Source organism: Osmia bicornis, chromosome 6 (genome assembly GCF_907164935.1).
Source record: "Osmia bicornis bicornis chromosome 6, iOsmBic2.1, whole genome shotgun sequence".
Lineage (NCBI taxonomy): Eukaryota > Metazoa > Arthropoda > Insecta > Hymenoptera > Megachilidae > Osmia > Osmia bicornis.
Window position 1 is genome coordinate 1,504,258 of NC_060221.1, and position 24,744 is coordinate 1,529,001.

Sequence of the window (24,744 nt, forward strand, 5' to 3'; positions counted from 1 at the left end):
GGCCTCACCAGGCCCAACCCTTTATCACTGCATCCCTTACATGTCTGCATCCTTAACATCCCTGTATCCCTTATATCACTATATTCCCTATATTCCTGCATTTCGTATATACCGGCATCCCTTACATCTCTGTACCCTTTATATCTCTGTATCCCTTACACTCCTCAATTCTCCCTACATATCTTGTATCCTTTCAACCCTTATAATAAATATATTATAAATAAAATACTTATGGCCACTGGTTCGAGTAAAGGTAAGTAAAGGTAAGTATTTAAAATAATTTTAAATTTAAATTTTTGCAAAATTTAATTCCTTTTTTTGCCGCCAGATGGCGCTGATTCAACGTCGAGATTTTAGTTCACATTTTTCCCGCTAGAGGGCCAAAATTTCAGCAAACTTTAGTTCCTTTTTTCGAAACCAGATGGCGCTGATCCGACATCGAGATTTTAGTTCACATTTTTCCCGCTAGAGGGCCAAAATTTCAGCAAACTTTAGTTCCTTTTTTCGAAACCAGATGGCGCTGATCCGACATCGAAATTTTAGTTCACATTTTTCCCGCTAGAGGGCCAAAATTTCAGCAAACTTTAGTTCCTTTTTTCGAAACCAGATGGCGCTGATCCGACATCGAAATTTTAGTTCACATTTTTCCCGCTAGAGGGCCAAAATTTCGGCAAACTTTAGTTCCTTTTTTCGAAACCAGATGGCGCTGATCCGACATCGAAATTTTAGTTCACATTTTTCCCGCTAGAGGGCCAAAATTTCGGCAAACTTTAGTTCCTTTTTTCGAAACCAGATGGCGCTGATCCGACATCGAGATTTTAGTTCGCATTTTTCCCGCTAGAGGGCCAGAATTTCAGCAAGCTTTAGTTCCTTTTTTCGAAACCAGATGGCGCTATAATGAGATGCTTATAAAAGGGATGTAAGGAATGCGGGGATGTAAAGAATGCAGGGATATAAGGGATGCGGGGATGTAAGGAATGCAGGGATGTAAAGGATGCTGGGATGCAAGGGATGCAGGGGTATAAGGGATGCGGGGATGTAAGGAATGCAGGGATATAAGGGATGCGGGGATGTAAGGAATGCAGGGATGTAAGGAATGCAGGGATGTAAAGGATGCTGGGATGCAAGGGATGCAGGGGTATAAGGGATGCGGGGATGTAAGGAATGCAGGGATGTAAGGGATGCAGGGATGTAAAGAATGCAGGGATGTAAAGAATGCAGGGATCTAAGGAATGCAAGGAAAGCAGAGGTGTAAAGAATTGTTTTTTTTTTTTTTTTTTTAACGTGGGGAAATCTTGCATAAGACCCCCCACCAACCCCTGGGGAGGGCGGCGGGGGAGTGTCAGATTCTTACTGACTAAAACCCCACGGCCACCGACAGTGGCGCTAATTAAATGGTTATCATTCAACGAACGTCTTAAAGTTAATGCAAATAATCTTTACTTTGAATTTTTAACAAAAATTTAATGCTCGATCGATACTGTGGTACTATCATTGTAAGAGTACACATATAATATTTTTCTGCCTTGTTTTCAAGCATGCGTACAAAGTCTCAGCGTCACTCACAGACATGTTTCCGCATTATTAAAAGGAAGGATATTGTAATGTGCGAAATGAAGATTTAGAATGCTATTATACTTCTCAAGAATTCTTCCCGAAAGTCGGCGACGCACGGTGCTTGATGTCAGCTATTCTATTCCATCGTTAATTCTATGTTCCAGGAGCTGGATTTGGATAGTTGTCCGAAGCCGATCGTGTTCGTCCTGCACAACTTCCTCTCAGCAAAGATTCATCGGCTCGGTTTGAGCGCATAGGGGTACGAGGGGGCCCCTACGGAGGCCCCCGACCTGCCGCCCCACACCACCAGGTCCGTCACCAGTGTCTTCCTCCACTGAATCCATGCGATTCGCCATGGACAGAGAGAGAGAGAGAGAGAGAGAGAAGGAGAATAGAAGAAAGGGTGGCAGGGTAGGCAGAAGAAAGCAAAGAACAACCATAGGAACGTCTCGATGGACCAGGAAGAACCGATCAAGCTTCCAAGGAACAATATAAAAAGGGACTCTCGAGGATCCTTTTAACACTGGATCCGCGTTTTTTCTCGCGCTTCTAACCTCGAACCGATCGGGGTTGAATTACTGAGTGAAGGATCGATCAAGATGGTCCGTGATCGAGTTACTCGATAGGGAAGAAAGACTCTCTAAAAGAAAGAAAGAAAGTAATATTTAACCGGGCGATTACGAAGCCATCCACCACGCGATTTTTCCAGGAAAGTACACGCAACAAGTAGGCTAGAATCAGTGGGAGGGACTGGGAGGGGAGAATCGTAACTAATCAACGCGCCTAAAGTAACCGATTAAAACTATCTACCCTAACGCTAAGTAAAACGAATGAAAGAGAAAAGAAAAAAAGATAAATTAATGGTGTTATTTAAAGATGGTGAGAAGATGATGAAAGCACGATTTCATGGAGTTGTGAGACTAGGAGAAGCTAATCAATTACTGTCCAACCCGTACGCTGCCCGTTGGCTCTTCTCTTTTCGACTTCCGCCCCTCGTTCATCGCCCGATCTTTCATCCACCACCACCACCACCACCAACAACAACAACAACAACATGAAAAGGTTTGAAGAGAAGTGTGTTTGTGTGTATGTATGTATGTCTGTGTGTTGTAAAGTTCTAGCATCATCCAGCCAAGTTTCGTAACGTCTGTGAAAAGCGACTTTAAGGAGTTCACAGCGTTAATCTCTCCGGCTGGAACAACAGCTGATGGCGAAACTTTAGATAACAGGGTGTGCTTCGTTTCGTCTTGCGATATTTACGCGAGTTACTCCGAACCGGAGGATCGATAAATTATTATCGCGATTGGCTCGTACTTTTTCACCTTGTTACTAGAGGATTTCTAAGTATCTTCTAGGTAAAAAAAGAGAGGTGGAGAAAGTTGTGGTATCTTGAAAGGTGTGATCGCAGAGGTGGATCATCTCCCATGCGATGAGACGACCAACGGGCGGACGTTAATAGTTGTTTTATACGATTCGTATTCTTAACGCGAGTAAATGTATGATGCCAAGAAACGTCGATGTGTATACCTGGTAGCTGTACGATTGATTTTCTTGCTTTCTTCAGGGGGTGGACTCGTGGAGATAGATGGGAATCCTGGGTGTACCTACTTATTTGAAATAATTTTCAAACACCCCAACAGATGGAATAATTATGAAAATTATGTGATCGTTCATTTGAACTCAAAGAGGATCAAAGGATTATTTCAATTTACTGCTTTCTCACTTTCATTCATTTAATTAGATAGCAATTCATAATTGAAGTTAAGAAATATCTCTATTAAAATATCCCTTAAATGAATCCTCTTAAAATAATTCCAGCATCGTACTAATAAACCACCCTATTCTCGTGTAACGAAGTTTCCCATCGAAACACAACCCTTTCCCTCGTCCATAAATTCGTAGATAAAGCACCCTGGTCCCATCTTCTTTTCTTTAGAGCGGTTGTAAAACGAGTGAAGGAATCTGACCGGAGGCAAGAACGAACCACAAAGATGTCAGAGACGAATATAAAATCGAGATAGAGCAATGTAATCCCATAGGGTGATTCCAATCTCAATTCGAGTTACCCTCCCTGTAAGATAGAAAGAGAAAATCGTCTAGTAACGAAAGAATTATTCGCATTACGAGGCAAACCGGTGCAACTCGGAGCCAAGAAGCTATCGAATGCTGAGGAATGAGTGTTCGTGTAAGAGAGTGCAGTTTCCTTTTCATCTGTATAAATCCGTGCACCTGGCCTCGTCTGGCTTTTCTTATGGTGCGGCCGTACGATAATAAGATTTCGACATTAAGTAGAACATATCAACGAATCCACGTACCATTGATTGTGTCCATTCGTCTGCCAGCCGTTCCTTTCGCTGTAAGCCCGTTAAATGAGTTCGTTATTTCATTAATTAACAAAATGAATTTTTTAACTTTACCATTTCTTTACAACTAGACACGTTTACATTTCAAAATTGAATAATAATTAAATTATATAAAATGGCAGCCAACGTGTTAATCTATTTTTGCGGATAAAATTACATTTAATTAATATTCACCATGAAAAATTCAGTAAAAGGATCTGACTCAAAACGCAACCAGATTTATCAGATCACGTTCCATTAATACTTTCACAGCCAATGAATTTCACTCGATTCTAAAGCTACAAAGTTGTGCAATTATGAGGGAGATAAACGTTCGAACATCCGATTGCACGTATCGTGCAACAAATCCCTCGGTGGATGAATTTTCCATTAAACGTATCCATCGATGATACAGTAAAGGAGATGTAAAAAGTAACAATAACGTGACATACTGCAAAACGATCATTTTCACCGTCGACATTCGACATATGTTAACGCGTGAAACTTGAACAGAAGTTGTTCGACACGTTCGCTCGTCCCCGTAATAGCCAAGATACAAGGTGTTGAGGCAATCACGGTTTATCGATCGAAGGGTTCAATTAGCACGTGAGTCGCTAATTAACGCGTGAAATTAGGAACGATAGGTAGAAACGAGCCACCACTTGATGCACCGATTCGCCGAATCAACGCTTCCGACTCGAATACGCGTTTACCTTATCGAATTCCAGCCAGAATCACCGTTTAACTCGTTAAAGTGGCTGCTCTAATTGAACGGGACACGGCTCGTTGCCGTTCTACGATCGTATCGTTAAAAACAATATTCCCCCGTGTTGGCGATTTTGCAACCGACCGTTCTACCAATTCCGTCTGAACGCGGAGAAACGCGGCCAAAGATGATCGTTGGCTTCGAAAGGGTTAATGAATAATTATGCGAAACGGGACATCTGTTCTTCGTAGAAACATTTGCAAACGCATTGAGAATTAACACGACGCTTAGGGCGAAAGGAACGCGCGCACACATAAGCGTGTACACAAACGCATATACACAGAGAAAGAGAGAAGGGAGAAAACACCCGCCTAGGGAACGAGTAACGACATTAATCGCGAGAATAAGTTTGAAACATCGACGAGATTCTGTTGAAAGGATTTGCGCGCAAACTGTGTATTTTTCTAATGATTTTAGGACTCGTCGTTTCTCTTTTTTCCTTCCATAAAAAAGAGGCACGAAGTCCTGTTGCGTTTTCGATTTCCTTTATCTTCTTTTTCTTTTCTCTAGGTTTAAGAGAACGTTAAACGTGTATATCTATGAGTTACCAAATAAATGAGACCGGTTAGAAAATCTTTGTCTAGTCTTTCTCCCCTTCAACCAACGATAGATTTTCTTCGTTTCTCATCGAGGATCGCGAATGGTAAGTATTACCTTGATGAATTGACGACCGTTCGACCGGAAGCGTATCGTCGTCGACGTAAAATTTAACGAGAGATCGAAGAAACGGTGAAAGAAACGCGGGGGATGTTCCGACAAGACGCGACGAGGAGAAAGTTCCAAGACTTTGTCATTTTTATCGTCGGACCCGATATCCGCGTCTGGTGATTGGCTCGCGAAACTTTCCTGATCCGTCTTCCCGTCCGACTTGCGAAGGGGTTGGAAACAACCCACGGCAAGCTCGCGTAAATCAAGCGATCGCTTCCAGACACCTGTTATAATGCAACCGTTTGTCAGTTTCTCTGGATAGACTCTTAAAAACCCAAATAACACTATCGATCGATATCGTCCATTTTGGGGGATGGAAAGTTGAAATAATAAATTCTTCTCGAAAACAAAGAGAGCCACCCTATCGAAACTAAATCCAGTTTCCCTGAAACGAAAGAATGAAGCTGATCCAAGGGGACGGCAGGGCAATAATTGGCGGAGAGGATTCAGAAGGGGGTTGGTTACGCATTTTTTTTTTTTTCGACAACAACAGGGAGGGAGAAATGATAGGGAGACCGATTGAAATGCAAATCGAAGCGACCGAGGTTATTTCGGTGTACACGAGGCCGTGACGTTGTCCCGTTACACTGTTCCAAATTCGATCGTTTCTATCTCCCATGGGTGCCAGCGACACCACAAACAACCGAGCTCGTTGCGAGAAAAAAAAATCTCGCTGTCAAACCACGGTCATCGACGTTGTTGGAAGCTCGATCACCGTAGTAGACGACGAATGTCATGAAAAATTTCGCGGTGCAAACTTTATTCTATCACATTAAATTATAATTCTTTTCCCTTGTAGAGGAATATAAGGGATACAAGGGTGGGCCCTCGTAATAAATAATTTATAAGGGTGGACCTTGACCCATAAAAGGGGATAAAATAATAAATATTTGGAAAGAGTAGGTCTTGATCCATAAAGAGAGATGAAATAATAGATATTTGGAAAGGGTGGGCCTTGGCCCATAAAGAGGAATAAAATAATATAATAAATAACTTTTAATTTAAGTTCGATTTTTTAAGTCAATTATCTAGATAATTGCACTGAATTCGAAGCTTTTATATTTCGATATCTCCTTCGAACATTCCTGTTCGAAGCTGTTCGTATTTATACTTAGAATTTTATAATATTTAAATCCCGAAAACTTCCGCTTTCGATGCTTAATTAAAAGATCCAATCGAATCTATTCTGGGAATTCCTTTGTAACTTATTCTTTCAGTCTCTCTCTTTATCGAGCAATTTCTAATTCGAAACAGAAACAAAGCCGACGTAAACGAGCAGTTATTTGCGCGATACACATTTTTCAGGGTGGGTCCACGGAGATTTTCCTTATCTTCGCGAAGCAGACCACCCCTTTCGAACCGGCGGGAACAGCTTCGAATCCGGTCGCGATTATCGACGATATCTCGTGGGAACCCGGCTATAAAAGTAATTTCATCCGGAGGGAATTTAATATCTGAACTCTTAATTTTAAACTCGGTACGCGTACAAACGTGTCACGCGTTCAATTTTCCAATCGTCCTAGCTCGTTCCATCATCGAACCATTCGAACGGCGTTAAAGACGTCTCCCTCGCGAGGTAACTCAGGCGTGAAACACGCGTGCTTATCTCGCCTGAACGACTTACAACATTCGTGCACGTGGTGCCGGTTACACGTGCAACTGCACGCGCCGTTGGATCTAGCTTGATAAATAAAACGATAACAACCAGGTATCGCGCGAGTAGCGTTCCCATTAACGAGCAACGCGACTGATCCCGCGATCCGGCGTTAATTAGCTTTTAATTAACATTGTCCCGTGGGCCAGGCGACCAGTGGAATTTATGTAACTCGGTTGGCTTGTTTCCGCTCGGTGGGTTACGTTTTCACTTCATGACTCCTTTTGATCCGCGTCACGGTGGACAGGAATTTGGTTAATTATTCGACGGACGATGATACCTTTACGACAGAGAAATTTTACGAAAATATTGTTGGACGGGTTGATTTTAACTTCGACGTCCAATTATTTATGGATTTCACTGCTGAACAGGGGATGAAATTTACCGATTACAGGGTTGAAATAACGTACAATTAATGTATATGTTATCGGCTATGTATGAAAAATAGATCTAAATCCTGGTATAAATGATATTAATTTTTCCCAAAATTAGAATTTTAAATTAAAAACCTTTTAACTAATTTTTAGAATAATTTACAAAATCCTTGCAATGCTTAGGAAAAGTTTATATAATATTAAAATAATTCTGATATTTTATACTTTGCCTCAAAACGCCAGGCATTCTATAGAATACATTGCCGGTAACATATTAAATGATTCAGTGCTCTAAAATTAGACAAATCACAGAGCTATAGTTTGAAATACGCTTACACATTTTATTAAAAAATATCTCGACGCACTTACAGCTACCTATACTCGTACTTTAGGCTTCGGTATCTGTAAACTACGTAACATCGTCATACATACTGGTATGTACAGACCCTCGAGATGTTACTCGAGAGAGTTTCTAGGGCGAACTGGTTCTCTCAATGGACGCTTATCGTTTCTAACTGAACGAGTTTTCGTTGTATCTACAAAGCGCTCGTATCTCTACCTTTCCCGATTCAATGTTAGAACTGTGGCGTTATGATTATTCGCGATAATGATAGAATAATATCGAGTAGACCTATCCTTTATACTTATCGTCGAATTGTCTTACAAAGAGAAGCTTAATCGAATATTATACATGTACAAATACACCGTGCAAAATGATCGAATGTTCTCTTCAATAATCAAAGTAATAATTAAAATAGATAATTAGTTGTTTCATTACGAATTTTTGTAATTAAATGCGTTGGATGGAGAATGATTCACAAAAAGTTGATTATAAGTTTGTTGAATGAAAGTTGGATAAAATTGAAGGGGACATTCGAAGATTTTCCACGATATCGTAGCCGCAGATTTCTCTCTAGAAATTGGCACTAAGAATTCAAAGATAGACGAAGGAATACTGTTGGTAAATATCCTCTAACCCTCGGCTTCTTCGAGCCTTTCCCCGTCATGGGGACGCTTCTTCAAATGGTTCCCAAGAGGACTCTTTCAAAGAGGACCCTCTCGATCTTACTTTCTACAATTTTCTTCTTAGACACAGCAAAGTCACCCTTGAAATTGGCCCCCGTCAGCTGTCTACGTTGCTAAACCCTCCTTTCCATCCATGGTAATTTACCGTCCAAAATACCTACTACACTTGGTACTATAAATAATTTGAATAAACCTATTGTTATAGGTCCTCTGTATATTTCAAGTTATACACCATTTAGAAATTTATAATAAAAATACGTATTTTGCACGGTACTTTACAAAAAGAAAATAAGAAGAAATGAAGGGTTGAACAATTCATTAATACCCAAAGTTTGCATTTCGTGACCACAAATTTTCAGTAAATATTTACAGTCGCATTAATACTCTTAGTATTACAAGTAAATACTTATTCTTACCTTATTACCTATTTGCATTCACTTTTGTTTACGCTTTGATAACAATGTACTCGAAGCTTTGGGAATTAATGGGTTCAGCAGGGGGCCGACGAGACATCGTTGTTCAACGACGGAGTAAAATCTATGCATACAAGGTTGCTTGTACGTTCTCCCGAGAGTCAGCACCAGTCTCGAAGCTATTTAACGGCTAACATGCTTACTAATTCGAGGATGCACGTCGACGTGCGTGTACTTATCTACATGGAAGACGAACGTGACTCGCAGGGAGGTGGTGCCGCGCAAGAAGGAGAACGTCGACGGTGAGGCTGTGATAAGCACCTGTGTACTGACTTCCGCGTTAAACTCGCTTAACGGCCGGTGTAATTAATTAAAGGACAAAGTTTAATGTCCTGCCGGAAGAGCTCAACGAGTTAAGCTACTTAATCCTCTTCGTGCCCGCTGTTTTACCATTTTTCGTTGTCGAAACGACGCCACTGATGGAAGATTTAAAAAGAAAAAAATTACATTTCCGATGCAAATTTATAGAATAATAATCTTTCTCCTCGATGGAAAATAATTATGCATGGAGAATGATTCACAAAGAGTACCACAAAGAAGTGGAAAGGATATGTTAAAGGAGATAGAATGCCGGCATAATGGTGGATTACCGTTGGACGTTGAAGAAAAGTAACAAAGGGAAGGAATGTAATCCGATTCTACTTCTTTTAAATTAGAACCGACGTGTGCGATGGTCATTACGCCACTGTGATTTTTCAAAGAAAACCTTCGTCCGTCCTGAAGCGAATCAGGCTTCTTCTTTCATTCGTAACCACGCGTCTCTGTGAAATCTGAATCCCTTCGTAAGAATTTCGTTTGTTCTTTCGATGGTTAGCTTGAAAATTGAAACGATTCGGTTACACGATGGCGTCGATCGAACAACGAGATGGTATTAAATAAATAACGCGTTCAAACGTTAATATTACAAGGTTTCAATTCCATGAATTGATAAGGCACGTGGAGGGTTGTGTTGTTGTGCTCCACCAAGAGGTGACCCCGTCTAGGAGACGCGCCTACGACCAATACCGTTTCACCCTTAAGCAGAACAACCTCACCCTCACCCTCTTCTGAAAACAGAAACAAATCCTCGTTTATCTGGAAAATGGAAACTGCGAACAGACGAGTGGAACATCCAAGAAGATTGCAAAGATCGCCCAAGGATATACATATTTAAGATCCTATCTCGATTGGTGAATAATTCTAGACTGAAAATTCGAAGACGCCCAGTCAAAGGGTTAATAGCCAACAGAGATTCGAGAAAAGCATCATCATAGTAATTTGGATTTTAGATTTGGATCAAAGTCTATTATACGATCTATAAATTGATAAATTGATAAATTCCCTTACCTGGAAAAGGCATCTTCATGATTCTTGTCTGAGGGTAACCCAATTTCGTATTTCCTGTAACGGTGTAGGATCTACTTGGTGGAACAGGTGGTGGTCGTTCCTGAAACAAAGTTCCAAAGTTCCTGGTTAGAAGAAATTCCATAGAAACGAGATTGTTGGAAAGATTCTCCAAATATCTCTTTACCAAATCGAGTCCAAAGAGGGTGCACGTTTGTTGGATCATCTTCTGATCGGCGCACTTCTCCGAAGGATCGGGTGGTGGTGTACCAGCGATTGGCTGTGGCCTGGGTCGGGTTCCGGTTCCGGTTGCCGTACCAGCCGTAACGTTCCTTTGAACGGTTCCCGTGTTGGCCGACGTGGGCTGTTGCGGCTTCTTCTGACCGATCCCGGAAGTCACGCCTATCGTGGTCTTCCTCAAAGGCCATCTTCTACGCACTCGCCAGCCTCTCCACGTAGCCTAACGGTAAAGAAATAAACGATACCCTTGTAAATTTCTTTAACCTCCATCTAATATCCTGCCCCACGAAACGAAATAAATGATATTTTTCTTTAAATTTCAAATACCCTTTGAAAGAGTATAAGGCGGAAATTTGAAGCAAGAAAATAAAGGAAATCTCGCGTTTTAGGTTTCCGTAGTAATTAGGAGATAAGGTAACCGCGAAAAATTGCATTACTTGTATCACGGTGGCGGCTTTCCTGCGCGTTTCCGAGCGCAGATTCTCAAGCTGTTGCCTAATGCCCTCGCTCAAGAAGATGTGCCTTTTACCGAGAGCCCAGCTGGTACTCGCGCCGAATTTGCTCTTCAATTGTTGAGCGTTTTGCAGGATAAGCTTCGTATCCTCTACGGCTTGCTCCTCCGCACGGCGAAGCTGCTTGAATGGCGCGATTAGCCTGTACCTTGCGTTGAACGCTTTGAAACGCATTCTATGTGGATATCCTGCAAGTTTTCGTGATGAATTCACCCTTTATATTCATTTTATTATGCAACTCATCCGAAAAAGAAGAGAGAAGTTGTCAAGTTAATTGACAGTTCCTTGGGGAAAGAGCAGACACGAGCCACCGAACGATTACGGGCTAAGATAAATTCGGTCTTTGAGATTCGAGTTTCAAGACGTACCGCCAGCCATTAGATTCACTGTCTCCAGAACTTGAAGCGATCGTATCTGACGCATAGTCACGGCCCTGTCTAGATGGAGGGGTGTCTCGGTGCCGTTGCTCCTAATGCACCTAACGAAATGGGGTCGCGCGTGGACCAGAGTTCTCAGCAGATTATCCAACCTCGTATGAAAGTCCTGTGTTAACGTGGAGATAGGCTCGTCGCCGTTCAGACTGGAAACGAAGAGAATTAAGCTTCGTCAAGACGAAGATTTAACAAATTCTTCGTTTTTAAATAGGGATGCATTTATTGTCAATCGTTAGACAGATGAGAAACTTACAGATCTGTGTGAGAAGTTGGTGATATCCTAAAGCTGACACCCCTTGGTACTGTGTCACTCGCGTACAATGCTTTCAATTCACTGCCAAACAGATGAGTGGCGAAACCAAAACTGCAGGTGTGTTTGTAAAATACAGCTACCAAGTCGTCAGGTACCACGTCTTTGTTGGTATCTTTTAGAAAGAAGAGTAATTTGTAAGAAATTAAAACGCATCGTCGACTCCGCGGACGAATCTCTTGATCTCTGTAAGAGACATTCCCTTAGTACAAGGAAAAAGTTAATATCAAAGTCAGAATTTCCAAGTTTCTACGTCTCAACGAAAATGAGAAAAGTAGCAGGCGAGTTTGGAACTCGGTGCGTCGCCGACTATCCGGACGAATTCATCGTATTCATAAGGGAAGTTAATATGAGGGAAAAGTCAATATCGAAGTTAGAATCTTTAAATTCTACGTTCTCTTCGAGGAAGAATTGAAAAGAGTAAAAGAGGATCGCGGTGCGGTTATTTGAATCTATAACAAATGAAATTCTAACTGAGGTTAAATCCTCTGGAAATTGTTCTATGCGTACCCAGGAAATCGGACGCGTCGTAAGTCACTCTTCCAGCGAAATGCTGAATCCCGAAGGACCTGCCATCGACGGTTCTAGGTTCGAACAATCGTGGATTTTGTTTGTGTTGCACTTTCACCTTTGCAACGTAGCTTTCAGCGGTGCCCCGTATCGAACACTCGACGTCCAGCATGCTCAACAACCCTGTACGCTGAGGAACGAATGATAGATCTCGTCACACGAATGATAGATCTCGTCAATTTCCAAATATGTCTTAGATACTCGAAGTCTGATGGCTCACCAAGGAGGATATCAGATCGATACACGGCACGTTGTCGACGTAGTCGACCTCCACGTCGCATCGTATACCCTCGTCGCGGCAACTCTCGATCGAACTCTTGAATATGTGGGTGTTGTAGAAGTGTTGCATCGTCTCCGCGCACAGATTGATACACAGGTGTTCCAGCTGGCTTGGTTTCGGATCCTCGAACCCGAACATGTCCAGGATCCCGATGAACCCGTCTGTCGCGTGTCTGACCGCGTTGTTCAACGCGGTCATGCTCCTGGAACCGGTGCCACCTGCACATGACACGAGAGATCCATGCTGATAGGAGAGAGAAAAAAAAATGGGCACCCAGGCGTCACGATAAGGGTGTTAATACGTTCCTTACTTTATTCGTATAATATTTAAATTCTTCTAAATAAACTTCGGTAGAACGGGGTCCTTTGTATAATAAGTAGGAAATTATCTCCGATGATTTGAATCAATTTTCTTATATAAAATGGGACGTGGTTATTTTCATTTTTTTTTTACAATATTCTCTACCAACAAAAATAACAAGCTAGAACTTATAATATAGAGTCTCCGCAAAAATCTATCTTCGCAATTTGATTATATATACCTGCAGAGCTACCAATGGTAGAAGCATGCTGACTGGTCACCTCGGCCTGATTGTGAACGGACTCGTTCGAGTCCGAGGACAGGGTACCAAGCGTGGAGCCTAATCTCTTCAGGCTGTTCGCTCTCCTCACAATAGTAGCCACGGTGCGACAGTAGAGCGCTTTCGCCAGTGAATCCCTGGTCATGTTAGACTGCGTAAAGAAACACCCTTCAACATGATTCCTCTTCAACAACGCGCAATAACACGTAGAGCTGCAAGGAACGAATCAACAGTACCATATTCGCATCGCAAACTGACTTCACCAGTTGGCCACGAGCATTGTGAGTCCTGGAGGTGAGTCCTCGCAACAAGGCAGGCGGTGGTACTCCTAGCAACGCTGCTACCGATGCTAATTCGCTTTCCCCGATCACTCCCACTTCTACGCCGGGTCTGTCCGCGAAACCCACGTTCCCGAGGATCAGCACAGCGGCCAAAACTCGGACCACGTCCAGGAACGGTATACCTAACACCCCTGCAGAGGAATTCCGGTGTAATTCGAAGGATTGGACTAATTGGTTCAGGGACGAAATGGATCATCGCGAGGGTAGCAACATACCGAGACATGCCTTCCAAGCTTGAAACCTGACAGCATCCTCGGCCTCGTCTTGCCTGGTGTCTCCATGCTGCAGGTACCTCAGGTTCTTCAGGTTGTAACTCTCCAAATTAAGTTTGACTATGGAGAAAATGAAAGAAGAAATTCTTTGCAATTATCTCTATTATATCTTACAGTGTACTACAGTGTTATCTCTGTTCAAGATTCAATGTTCCTTGCGATTGATGATTGGTATTCAATGATCTACCTCGTTCCTCGTGAGACAATCCTGCCAACATCTGATAAAATATATGATAGTTCTTCTCGTCCGGCAGGGGCCTGATGACTCGCGTTTGGTCCAAGAAATAACAGTGTATCTTCGTCCTGTACAAAGCGCCGTCCGTAACCTGAACCTCGATAAAGTGGCCCTATAGAAAGAAACGCCTTAGTCTCGTCGATTTCTCGGTGGAAAAACGATCGAGGAAGTTTGTCACGTACTATCCTAGAACTCTCCGAGTTGGTGGCAGTCTTAGCGGATCCTAGAGACCTGAGAACCGTGAAAGCTGCAGCCAAGTGTTTAAACGCGTCCGTTTCTGGACCACCTCCAGCTACGTCGAACAATTGCCTGAGTAACAGCATGGACGCGTAAGTTTTTCCCGAACCACTGGTTCCTGAAGAGAACACGGTTCAAACGTAAATGTAACTTTATTTTCCTTTGAAAAATTATAAGGAGGTCGATTGTTTACCGGATAGGATTATCGCTTGCGGATAGCCGGTTTCCGATTGCTGTCGCACGGCTTCCTGAACGACTTTGTTCAACTGGGGCGCCAATGGTACGGCCCTGGTGCTCGTTAAGGTCAATGGATTGCCGACGTCCGTATAAGGATTGATACAGACCAGTATCGGGCCCACGTTCGTCTGAAATGCATTTTCGGTTATCTTACTTGTTCGAACTGCCAGTTGCTACCCCCTTTTGACATTCGCATCGCGGCTTTGTAGATTGACACCGGGACGACGGTATCGCCGTTTGTCATTATCAAGCTACGGCTGTTCGGACTCTGAACACCTTGCAACGAAAGCTCTCTACCTACCAGATGATTAATCGTGACTCGCAAGTCTAAGAGAGTTAATGACAGCAACACGTGACGTTGGGACATTCATCTTGCTTTGACCTGGCCGAATGAACGCGACGGTTTGTTATCCGCCGGGATGAAAATCAATTGTAGTTGCGCGATAATATTTCGCGGCTCGTCGTAAATTCCTGGATAATAGCCCTGGAATTGGGATAAAAGAAGAGTCGGAAATCGAGACAGTTTGGGCGGGGAAGGTTGGAGCAGCGACGAGGGGAACGGCGAGAGAGGCGGCGAAGGGGGTAAAGAGTAAGAGGGTGGTGCAACAGGCTACGAGCGGCCAGGCTTTGGCGGGCCTTGATTCCTATTAGAAGCCCACCTAGAGAAAGCAACACGCCGTGGAACGAACAAAAAGGTGAAAAATGCCCGAAAGGTAAGTGGGGAGAGTAGAACCGGTCCCATGTCAGGCCCCATGGGCTGCGATGCCCTCTCGATTCTCGCTGCCGAGAGCTTTCGAGCTGCCTGCTAGTATAAATTGCTCGTGCTTAGATTCTTCTTATGAATATCATTTGCCTCTTTCTTCGTTCATTAAAAATACTTAATACGTCGTTAAAATCTTTAACAGTATCTAAATTCAGGCAACAATCTCGATGCATCTCGGCTTCGTCGCTGTTTACGAAGCAATAAACGCGTCAGATAAAGGAAGGAAGATTCGAGACGTACTTTGTGAGACTGATGTAGGAAAAACGAGGAGAAAATGAGCCTTATGTTCTAGCAGCTGGTCGTGTCTGAGAATCTAGCAAGACGAGCATTATGAATCCCGAAGGAGGTAAGTTCGATCGATAGAGAGAGCATAAAGGATCAATTAGCGCAGAAATTACGAGCACCCTTATAAATCTCTAACGAAGTACATGCTGAATAATGAACCTATCTCGTCTAATCGACCTCCATTTTTTGTTCTCTTATTCTTGAAACTCGATGGCATTTTTTCTCTCTCCTCTCTATATTTCATGGGATCTATTATTCTTGTTACTCTATATTAATCGCCATCTATTGATAGGATCGTAAGCTTCTGTAATATATTAACGTAATATAAAATGAACATTGTACAACGTGTTATAAAAATGAAGAAAATGGTAAAAATGTCTTAAAACGAGGAACTATGATGAAAATTAAACACTCACGTGGTATTGTTTCGCGCAAAATCGAGCCTGCAGACACTTGAGCACAGCATCTTCCGTTAGTGGTCCAGGTAAATGAATTAGGTCGTCCAAGGTCGTGGCGGTTGGAGGGCCTGACGTGCCGGTGCTGCCTTTTGTAAGACATCGATGCTGACCCTGATTGCTCTTCGCGTTCTTCACATCGGCGATGATGCTGGAAATGGGTGGCGAACGCAGACATCCGAGTGCTGTCACGCAGGATACTATACCGTCATCCGGTATTCCATTATGACGCTTTGGAGAATCTAGATCTGTAAAGAAACGTGGAAACGATCTTACGATAACTCCTGACACACTATTCCGTGACAAGTTCTCGACCAAACTAGAAACTTAAAAGTCAAAATGCATTGATTTGAATAACTTCAAGGCCAACTGGTTTCATAATTTTCAAGATTCAAGAAATGTAAAAAATAAAAAAGGAAGCGAAGAGAGGAAACAAATAGAAAGCAAACGATAATAACGAGATCTCGATCAAATGGAAACGAATCGCGGTTAACTGTACACGCGTGCAATTTATCCGGGTCGAAGCGGGGCTCGATTAACCGGAAGGAATTCGAGATCAGACGGGGGGCTATCGAGCGAATAAACCGTTCTCAGCGTGCAAACAGTTTTATTTCTCTCGTTGGTTGAAATCGCGAAGGGTCCCATTTCAAAATAAACCATGAATCGCTCCTGCTCCGATACTTTCCTTTATCGTTGTTTTTTAAACAATTCAAAAATATCATAAATGTTATTTTACGTCATCGAAGGTACCATTAAATTATCAACGAATAATACAAGAAACCCTATAAATCTATTCCTAGAATTATTCACAACATCCACCGCGGATCTCCATAATCAAATCGAAGATGGAGGAAAAAATTAAATTTTCCTTCCATCATATTTCATCCCCTCGTATCCCACATCAGTCTATTTCTCTTTCTCCTGTCTCTGTCATACAAGAATCATCTTCGATCACCCACTGTGTCCCAACATGCATCGTGTTCCGGTGAGATACGCGTCTACAGCCGGGATACTGACCGGATATTAAATTATTAGCTGCGGTCGAGTTGTGGCCAAGCGTGTTCGCGCCGGCGTGATTGACGTGCGGATGAACGATCGCGGACGCCGTCAACGTGTGTCCCGAAGGATGACCGAGGCCATGGGGTAACGTGCCAGCCAGCGGTAACGTTGTCCTTGGTGGTACAGCGGGCGCAGGAGACGATGGTACGACACCTTTTTCCGGGCTCTTCGAAAGGGGCGCGGACGCGACTACGTTCGGCCCTGAATTGTTTGGCGGTTGGTTCACGTGCAGCCGGTTCCTCAGGGTCACCAGTTCCGTGCTCAGGCTCCTCAGACGCTGCTGTAGGTGCACCGCTTCGTTCGACGACGAGGCATCTGCAAAAGGCAAACGGGAGCGTCAGCTGCGTACCTTCCTCGTACACTTTTCCCATCTCTTCTAGGCTATTTCATCGACGTTTCCCGAGTTATAGAATAATTATCGATCGTTAAGGTACTAGAGTGGCTCGAGGAGATAGTCAGGAGGTGGGTCAAGAAGTTTAATTCAATTGGAAATTTCTTAACAGGAACCTTGATATGTATATAGATTGTTTGCGGAGTGGCAGACACCCTGCTGTTCAGATGATACTGTTGGGACACGTTAGGAATATTGATCGACTGGTTGAGAGTAGCCAACGCCTGCACTGTCATACCGGAAATGACCATATCCGATATACCATATTGCAATACAAATTTTCGTTAATTATCATTAAGCATCTATTTATCTATCTTCTAATTTCTACGTTTCAATTATCAAAATTATACTTCTATCAGGGAAATCCTTCCATAAGAAACCCCGTTCGTTTCTTATTCAGAAAGGACATCAGCGACGATAAAAGGGTTATTGAATAGTGTATCGCAAATTCGAGCTGGGTAACCGGCTCGTATTCTAAATGAATTATTTCTATACGTAAAATGGCCGGCCGCGTTCGACGTGTGTACTGTGCATTCAGGACACGCGAAAACGCACACCCATGAGTCCACTTTTCACGAGGATCCGTTGAATTTTCCAACGTGTCCACATTATCGACAATTTACCGGCCGCTAAAGGCACAACGAACGAGCCGTTTCGTTAATAGCCTGGCCACACGGAAAATTACTTTTCCAAACGCGCCGCACGAACATCGTGAATATTTCAGAGAAATTCCGTCGTCGTCAAAAATTCCCACGACCCCCCTGTCCTCTTCCTCTCCCACCCCCATTAACCGTACATCGGACAAACAAGAATTATTTATCTGCTTTATAGCGATACGACCACGCTTCGTGATTCTATTCCGCGGTACAAATTTCCCACTCGCCATGCTAATGAGATGGAAAATCGGAAAAGTGTTGGCTTTATCAAAAATTCATATCGAAATACTCCCTCGATGCTTGTCATCGAGCATTCCGCTAACAAATTGTTCGAATATCATCGGATACGTATCGGTGTCCTGTTCGATCGCTAATCACCGGTACGTTATGGTAAATCGGCGTTAAAGAAGAAAAAAAAGACACGGTTCGGAATGGTCGGAACGAAACGCTTTTCAACAGGCACCAGTTCGACTGGTTTCACGAATATGGGACACGGATCGGTCGGTTCCGTGGTTCGTGGTAAGCAGATATGCGAGCTCGGTTTGTCATAGGGGAACGGACGTGTACGTTTTTTAAATGTTCCGATTAGAAACCAGTATATCCCGTCGCGAGTAGAAACGAGCCGCGATAACGTTAATCCTGACGTGTTGCCCTCCTGTAGATGGAAAATTCAGATAGACCGTTGTTACCTTGCTTCCAAGACACCGGTACACATGCTGCAACGATCCAATTGACGTCTTTACGATTTTATCGCCTCGAAATGCCGCGTTAAACCCTAAGTTTCGTCGCTTTCCTAATAATTACCTGTTTTCATTAATAAAAGAATGCTTCCATTCACGAATTATCGATTCCACGATTACCATAAAATCGTTATCCGTCTTGTCTACATCGTACATGTTTAATAGCGTTGATAAAAAAGAAACGTTGGACAACAGGTGTCTTCGAGTGTCAAAACGAAACTCGGCCCTCATAAAACACCTGTCCCCTAATCACCGAAGCTTAGCCGGCTATGCTTAATGCGTTGACCGGGCAAATAAAAAAGGTGTCGACGCTACATTGATCCTTTAATTTAAATAAAATCAGTGATCATATTTATACTCGAAACGTGGCTACAAATAAATCGAAGGTTTAATCCACGACACCGATGGTTCCAGGAACGATCAACCCCGTTAAATGAACGGTGCGCTCCATCTGGAACTAGATCTTCCGCTAACGATCATGACGCTCGATTAACTGAAAGGCACAAAAGGAGAGAGAGAGGACGAAAAAAAAGGTGCTTTAATCAAAGCTGTTTACCAGGTCCGTGAAAGACACCTGTCGATTCAATGTCAGGAGGTCAGGCCGCGAAGCGACACACCTGTCAACTGGCTTGACAGCCACCATGGTGACAGTTCCTCTCGAGCTGGTTTTCCATTGTGCCTTAGATTAACGGTGCTCGGTAGACAGGGTGCTGTCTCCGCAAAGTCGCACGCGCGTACGGAATGGCAAGTTTCCTCGTGGAGAATTCGCCGAGCAAAGAGAGCAATCTCGCGAGAAGACGGAAAGCAAGCACTACAGAGCCTCGGCCTTGTTCTTCTTCCCCGCCCCACGAAACTCGCTGTATTTTATTTTATTTCTTCTCTCTCTCTCTCTTCTACTCTTCGGCGAAACTTGGACGGAAAATCTCGCTGCCTAAAGAGACTGTGAAAGTAACTTTCTTTTATTTTTTTTCTCTCAGCCGGTTTCCGTGCTGCGAAAAGCATCGCGGCAAAGAGAACTTCGCGGTTTCCGACAGGTATCGCGTCGAGGAGGAAAGGAAAACGTGGTACTGAGAATAATCGTATTCTTGTTTTCCATGCGGTTGGATTAACCCTTGGAAAGCAGAATCTCGATTGTGATTCAGACTTACAGGAGGTATACAAATACGGTTGAGTAATAATCTTCTGTTATGAAAAAGTTTCAATTTCAAGTTCCTGCATTAACAAATAGAAACAATGATAAACCGTGAATAGGCACTGCGGTGTTTTTTAAATAGAATTGATATAGAACAAAGCAACGATCTGTACGTACACCAGAATCGCCGTTGGTTTGATATTTATTGCATTATCCAGCAGTGTTCCGGCTGGATTATCTGTCAGACGTTGCATTATCGTATCGAATGCCGAAACGATCCCACGTTTGAGACTGGAGAACGCGGAACAAGCGTGTAAATAATAGAACGCGTGTACCTATTCGAGGGGCTGTTGTTAAATCGCTTATATCCAAGTCCTCCGAGCCCTCTTACGTAACGAATCTCGTGGCTCCAGAAGTTGATTGAAACACCGAGGTAGACGATCTATCGGTCGAAACAGCGAGAAAAACGTTTACCTACGAGGGAAATTAGGATAACTTTCAAAGAGAAGATGAAACCAAAAACGAGGGAAATAGAAGTTTATCCGGGAAAGATAAAAGCAGAGTTAAAGTATAAGCCAGGAAAAAGGCGAGATTAAAGAGAGGAAGAAATTGAGAAAGAAAAAAGAATGTCAAAAGCAAGGGGAAAACTTAACGGGGCAAACTTTAAAGGATGAAAGGGACGTAGAATAAAACAACAATCCAAAGAAATAAGATTAATGGTACCAAGAACGGTAACAAAAAACTATGGAAAACCGAAAGAAATACCGCAGAGAGGAATTAGAATAACGTTCAAAGAGAAGCTTGAACCAGAGTAAAGAGAAAAAGGATAAAAAGGTGTACTCGAAAAAGAAAACCAAATAAGGACGAGGAGAGAAAAATTAACCGACAAAAATATGGATCGTACACCGGAACAAGGTAACAGTTTAATAACCTGTCTGTTTGGCAGAGCAAACACATCAGGATTCATAAAAGCATACGGCAAAAAAGGGGTGAAAATATTGTACTTTCGATCGCGTGGGCCAATGAAAAGGCAAACCGTGGCTGAAAGCGATACAAACAGATTTTATTCGAAAACAATGTATTGTTTACTTTGAAACCAGATTACGTTCAAGTGGCAGCGGTAGTAACAAACAAAATATTTTTATCAGTTAGAATTCGATGTTTTTCGTGACCGGCATGCAGGATCTCGTTAATTGAAACGGATGTCGAGATTCGCGCTGTCGATAACGATCGAGTACGAGTATTTTTTATTTTCGACGGAGAATTGATCGAATTTCGTTGAATATCTGTTGAAAATTGCTTTGGATTGACCGTTTGATAAAAATGAAAAAAAAAGGGGGGTTGAACAAAAAATTGTTGAAAGTTAAACGGACTGCTTCCCTCTTTGGCCATTTATCGTATCGCAAGATTGACACTACTCTCTGCAAAAATAATTGACAAAACGAACGCGTACGGGAATCGAACGGTCGATGGGCTTCGCGTTTTTCGAAAAAATTCATCGTGTTATCTCGATCGATGAGGAAATATCACTCGAAAGAGGAGATTTGTTTGAGATCAACGATGAAAGCTGAAGAGATCCTTCTGCAACACTGTGAAATATTTTTATTACAAAAAGCTGAAAATGAAATACCAAAGCAAAGCAATTTTATACATTTTGACATTTCAAAACTACACAAATCCCCGAAAAATCACTATTTTGAACAGAATGAAAGGTGGGGGAGGATGGTGTCCCACGTTTCAACGAGTCGTATCGACGATTTCATTGAACAACAAGCAGTCGTCAGTTGGCGCGCGAAACGAGGATCGAATAGACGATAGAACGAAGCGATCTCGTACGATGATTAATCATCCTCGTTTTCCATGGGTCCTGGTGAACGGCATACATATTTCTCCATGGGAGAAACCCATACTCGTGGAGTGACTGAGAAACGAGAGACAAACGAAAAAGGACGCTAGCATGGCAGGTATACGATGCAAGAAGAAGAAGAAGAGAAGCAGGTCCTACTGCGGCGGAATTAAAGCGAACAGGTACCTTCGGGGCTGAATGCTCGTTCGAAGAAAACAGGTTCTTTTTCGTCGTCTTCTTCTCACGGCTTCTACACCCCATTCGCGTTAACTTTCCAGCGAACCAGAAAGAAGAGAAGGGCTGACTTTTATTCGTGACAGGAGGGACGTAATGTACTCGTTTGAGAATCACAGGCCGCCCCCTCTTTATTTAACAAGTGTTTAACCTTGGTGCATGGGTTGGGCCAAATTGACCCGAAATCGAAATTATGTTATTCACGTTCGAATGTAGAGTTGGATGATTTGATAGAAAAATTGACGAATGCAATATTCGATAGAGGCGATAATTCAGGGTCGGCCCTGCGATATTTGATTCACAAAGGAGTTAATTAGTTATGGTTTTTACTATCAATTGATTAGTATAAATTTGACAATATTTTCGCGGTCATTTTCATTCATGGAGAGATCGTTTTTGGAGGAATGCAAAGTATCTTGTTCGATCGAAACATCTTTCTTCTTATCTGACCGAGCACGTTGAACAAACGTGTTTAAGATAGCCCCTCGCTGTCTCGCCTCTCTTTTTCTCGCCACTTTCGGTTCCTTGTTTAAGAATGCACTTGATTCCGTGGCAGCCGAGGAATTTGATTATGGTATAATATAGTGTAAATTAACACATCAGCGGGCGGATGAAGTGAATATAAGTACAATTCAATAAGAAATAAGAATTGATGTATCAATAATTCAGTTTTAGTTAGGAAATGCAATATTTATTTTGACACGTCGATTAGGCGAAGAAACGAAACTTTGCACATCAATTTTCATTCATTTCCACGAAACGGTGGTACTAGAAGTTTCATTACTGAAATAGACGTGTCTCCGTACCATTTCGGATAATGAATCCTTCAACGTTCTTCGGATCTCTCGTTAAACTCGATGACAGTGGTATTTGAAATAATTTCGATGCTGTGCTATTCTAAACCTTCATCTCCCTCCTGCCACATTATCGACTACTAATATTCCCAAACATCTTATTTCACTCTTGAATAATTCAACACAAAATAACCGATAAATCGATCAAGAATATTGGTATTGGAATGTTGATTATCGTTGCTGGAGTATTGGTATCATTATTGATACCGAGGTACCAATATTAGCAAGAGAATATCAAAGATTATATGACTTGTAAAAAATATCGAAAACCACTGTGCTAATTAATAAGTTTCTTTATTTGAAAATGACTCTCTTACCGTCGCACTTCGTACCTGAACGAGCAGTATAAATCGAATACAGCTTAAATGGCACAATTTGTGCTGAAAAGGTCACTCTAGAAAACACGTAGCAAGCAATCTTCGAGTGATAGAAAGACCGGAACTAACGACCAGGGAAAACTGTTCGAGGAAAGGGTCGAAAAAAGGTATAAAAGTGTTTTCTCCTTGGCGCGTGCAGGATGCAATTGAAATTTTTCGTCCTTTTCTCGAAATAAGGCAAATAGAATGAAAATTTTAATTGGACGATGGGAGAAAAAGGAAATACATTTTCGGTAAACTCGTAATCGAGGAAACTAGCGGTTTTCGTGCAACTCGATCTTGTTTAAGGGGGTGTTTGAAGTTTCAAGATCGAAGCTACGCTACTTTAATACCTGCAATTCGTTACCGACGTTTCGAAGTTCATTTTGATCTTCCACAAATTGCTTGCCAATTAACTATACTCTCTTCGAAACATCATCATTGCAGCTAGGAGTTAGGTGTTCGCGTTAAAACTCGCATAAACTTGTTACCGGTACGCGAGCTCGTTAGCTGAAAGCTGTCTTCGACTTCAACATTTATTACTGCGAATAATTCTAAAAGAAATTCCGCGGAGAAGATAGAAAATTTCTAAGAAAAATTCTAAGTCAACGAAATGTATTCATATTTTTTTCCTCGGCCAATTTCCCCGTAAATTTCCATACAAATAGGTGGAAGATCTTCCCAAAAGAGAATCACAATTTCTCTCACGTGTGAACGATCCTTAAGGGCAGAGAAACAGCCAGGATTAACCCGCATCTGATTAGACCCCGAGGTCGAGCGAACCTCTCTCACGTGCAAACACACAGTCACACGCACGCGGTCCCCTTTCTTCGTGGTTCCTTTGTACCGACGCGAAGGTGGAGGAGACGTACGAGTTTCGGTTTCACTGGAAAGGTCGTGAAAAAGGTAGCCATCGACTTTCTTCGACTTCTCGGAAGGTACACGCATTCCCATCGTCCCGCGTCATCGTTTCGCGTGAGATAATGCGCGATACCTTCGCCTCTGGCCCCGTGTCCGCGAAAATTTCTGGTTGCCCCCTCTGCACCTAACTCACAAACCCGCTCTTTTCGACCGTTTCGCCCTCGACGACTTTGTTTTCGCTTGTTTTAACCACGGCTGATCTCGCCTTCGGTTACTCGGACACGAAGGATCCTCTTCTGTATTCTTATTTCTTTTTACGGCTTTCCTTCTTCTCCTTTTGCGGGTGGAGAGGAAGATTCTACTCGTTAAAGGTGGTTTCAACGATTTTATAAACATGTAAATTAGCGAGAAGCTGCGGTGAATTGGAAATCGATATTGGTCAGATTTACCGTGACAATTAAACGTAAAGGACAGGCGAAGGTAAGATTGAAGAAAGCCTAGGGGAAAAAGAGCAGGCATTCGTTGGATATTGTAGGAAACAACGTGGATAAAGAAGCGGGTTTATGGACACGAAACAGCTGGATTTCGTTAAAATGACCTAATTGCATGGAGAGCGTGGGAGAAATATATCGTTCTCCCCA

At 42.6% G+C, this 24,744-nt stretch overlaps 2 protein-coding genes across 10 annotated transcripts in view; one reads left to right on the forward strand and one right to left on the reverse strand.

Moving 5' to 3' along the window:
* Positions 1-5,186, forward strand: part of LOC114873503 (beta-1-syntrophin) — a 216,888-nt gene extending 211,702 nt beyond the window's left edge. For 2 of the 3 annotated variants that reach the window (XM_029181902.2, XM_046286125.1), the window contains exon 8: positions 1,722-5,186. In XM_029181902.2, coding sequence (XP_029037735.1) covers positions 1,722-1,814 — 93 coding nt within the window. In that variant the 3' untranslated portion in view covers positions 1,815-5,186. The remainder of the gene's footprint in view (positions 1-1,721) is intronic. The other variant, XR_006829508.1, reaches the window with a different exon arrangement.
* Positions 5,187-7,735: 2,549 nt separating this feature from the next.
* Positions 7,736-24,744, reverse strand: part of LOC114873494 (unconventional myosin-IXb) — a 55,106-nt gene continuing 38,097 nt past the window's right edge. For 6 of the 7 annotated variants that reach the window (XM_029181875.2, XM_029181872.2, XM_029181874.2 and 3 more), the window contains 16 exons: positions 16,992-17,348; positions 15,936-16,222; positions 14,428-14,599; positions 14,180-14,352; positions 13,950-14,109; positions 13,706-13,822; positions 13,386-13,621; positions 13,111-13,300; positions 12,510-12,787; positions 12,230-12,419; positions 11,663-11,834; positions 11,344-11,555; positions 10,901-11,163; positions 10,411-10,683; positions 10,227-10,326; positions 7,736-9,946 (listed from right to left, as the gene is read on the reverse strand). In XM_029181875.2, the coding sequence (XP_029037708.1) occupies positions 9,789-9,946; positions 10,227-10,326; positions 10,411-10,683; positions 10,901-11,163; positions 11,344-11,555; positions 11,663-11,834; positions 12,230-12,419; positions 12,510-12,787; positions 13,111-13,300; positions 13,386-13,621; positions 13,706-13,822; positions 13,950-14,109; positions 14,180-14,352; positions 14,428-14,599; positions 15,936-16,222; positions 16,992-17,348 (3,338 nt within the window). In that variant the 3' untranslated portion in view covers positions 7,736-9,788. The remainder of the gene's footprint in view (positions 9,947-10,226; positions 10,327-10,410; positions 10,684-10,900; positions 11,164-11,343; positions 11,556-11,662; positions 11,835-12,229; positions 12,420-12,509; positions 12,788-13,110; positions 13,301-13,385; positions 13,622-13,705; positions 13,823-13,949; positions 14,110-14,179; positions 14,353-14,427; positions 14,600-15,935; positions 16,223-16,991; positions 17,349-24,744) is intronic. The other variant, XM_029181876.2, reaches the window with a different exon arrangement.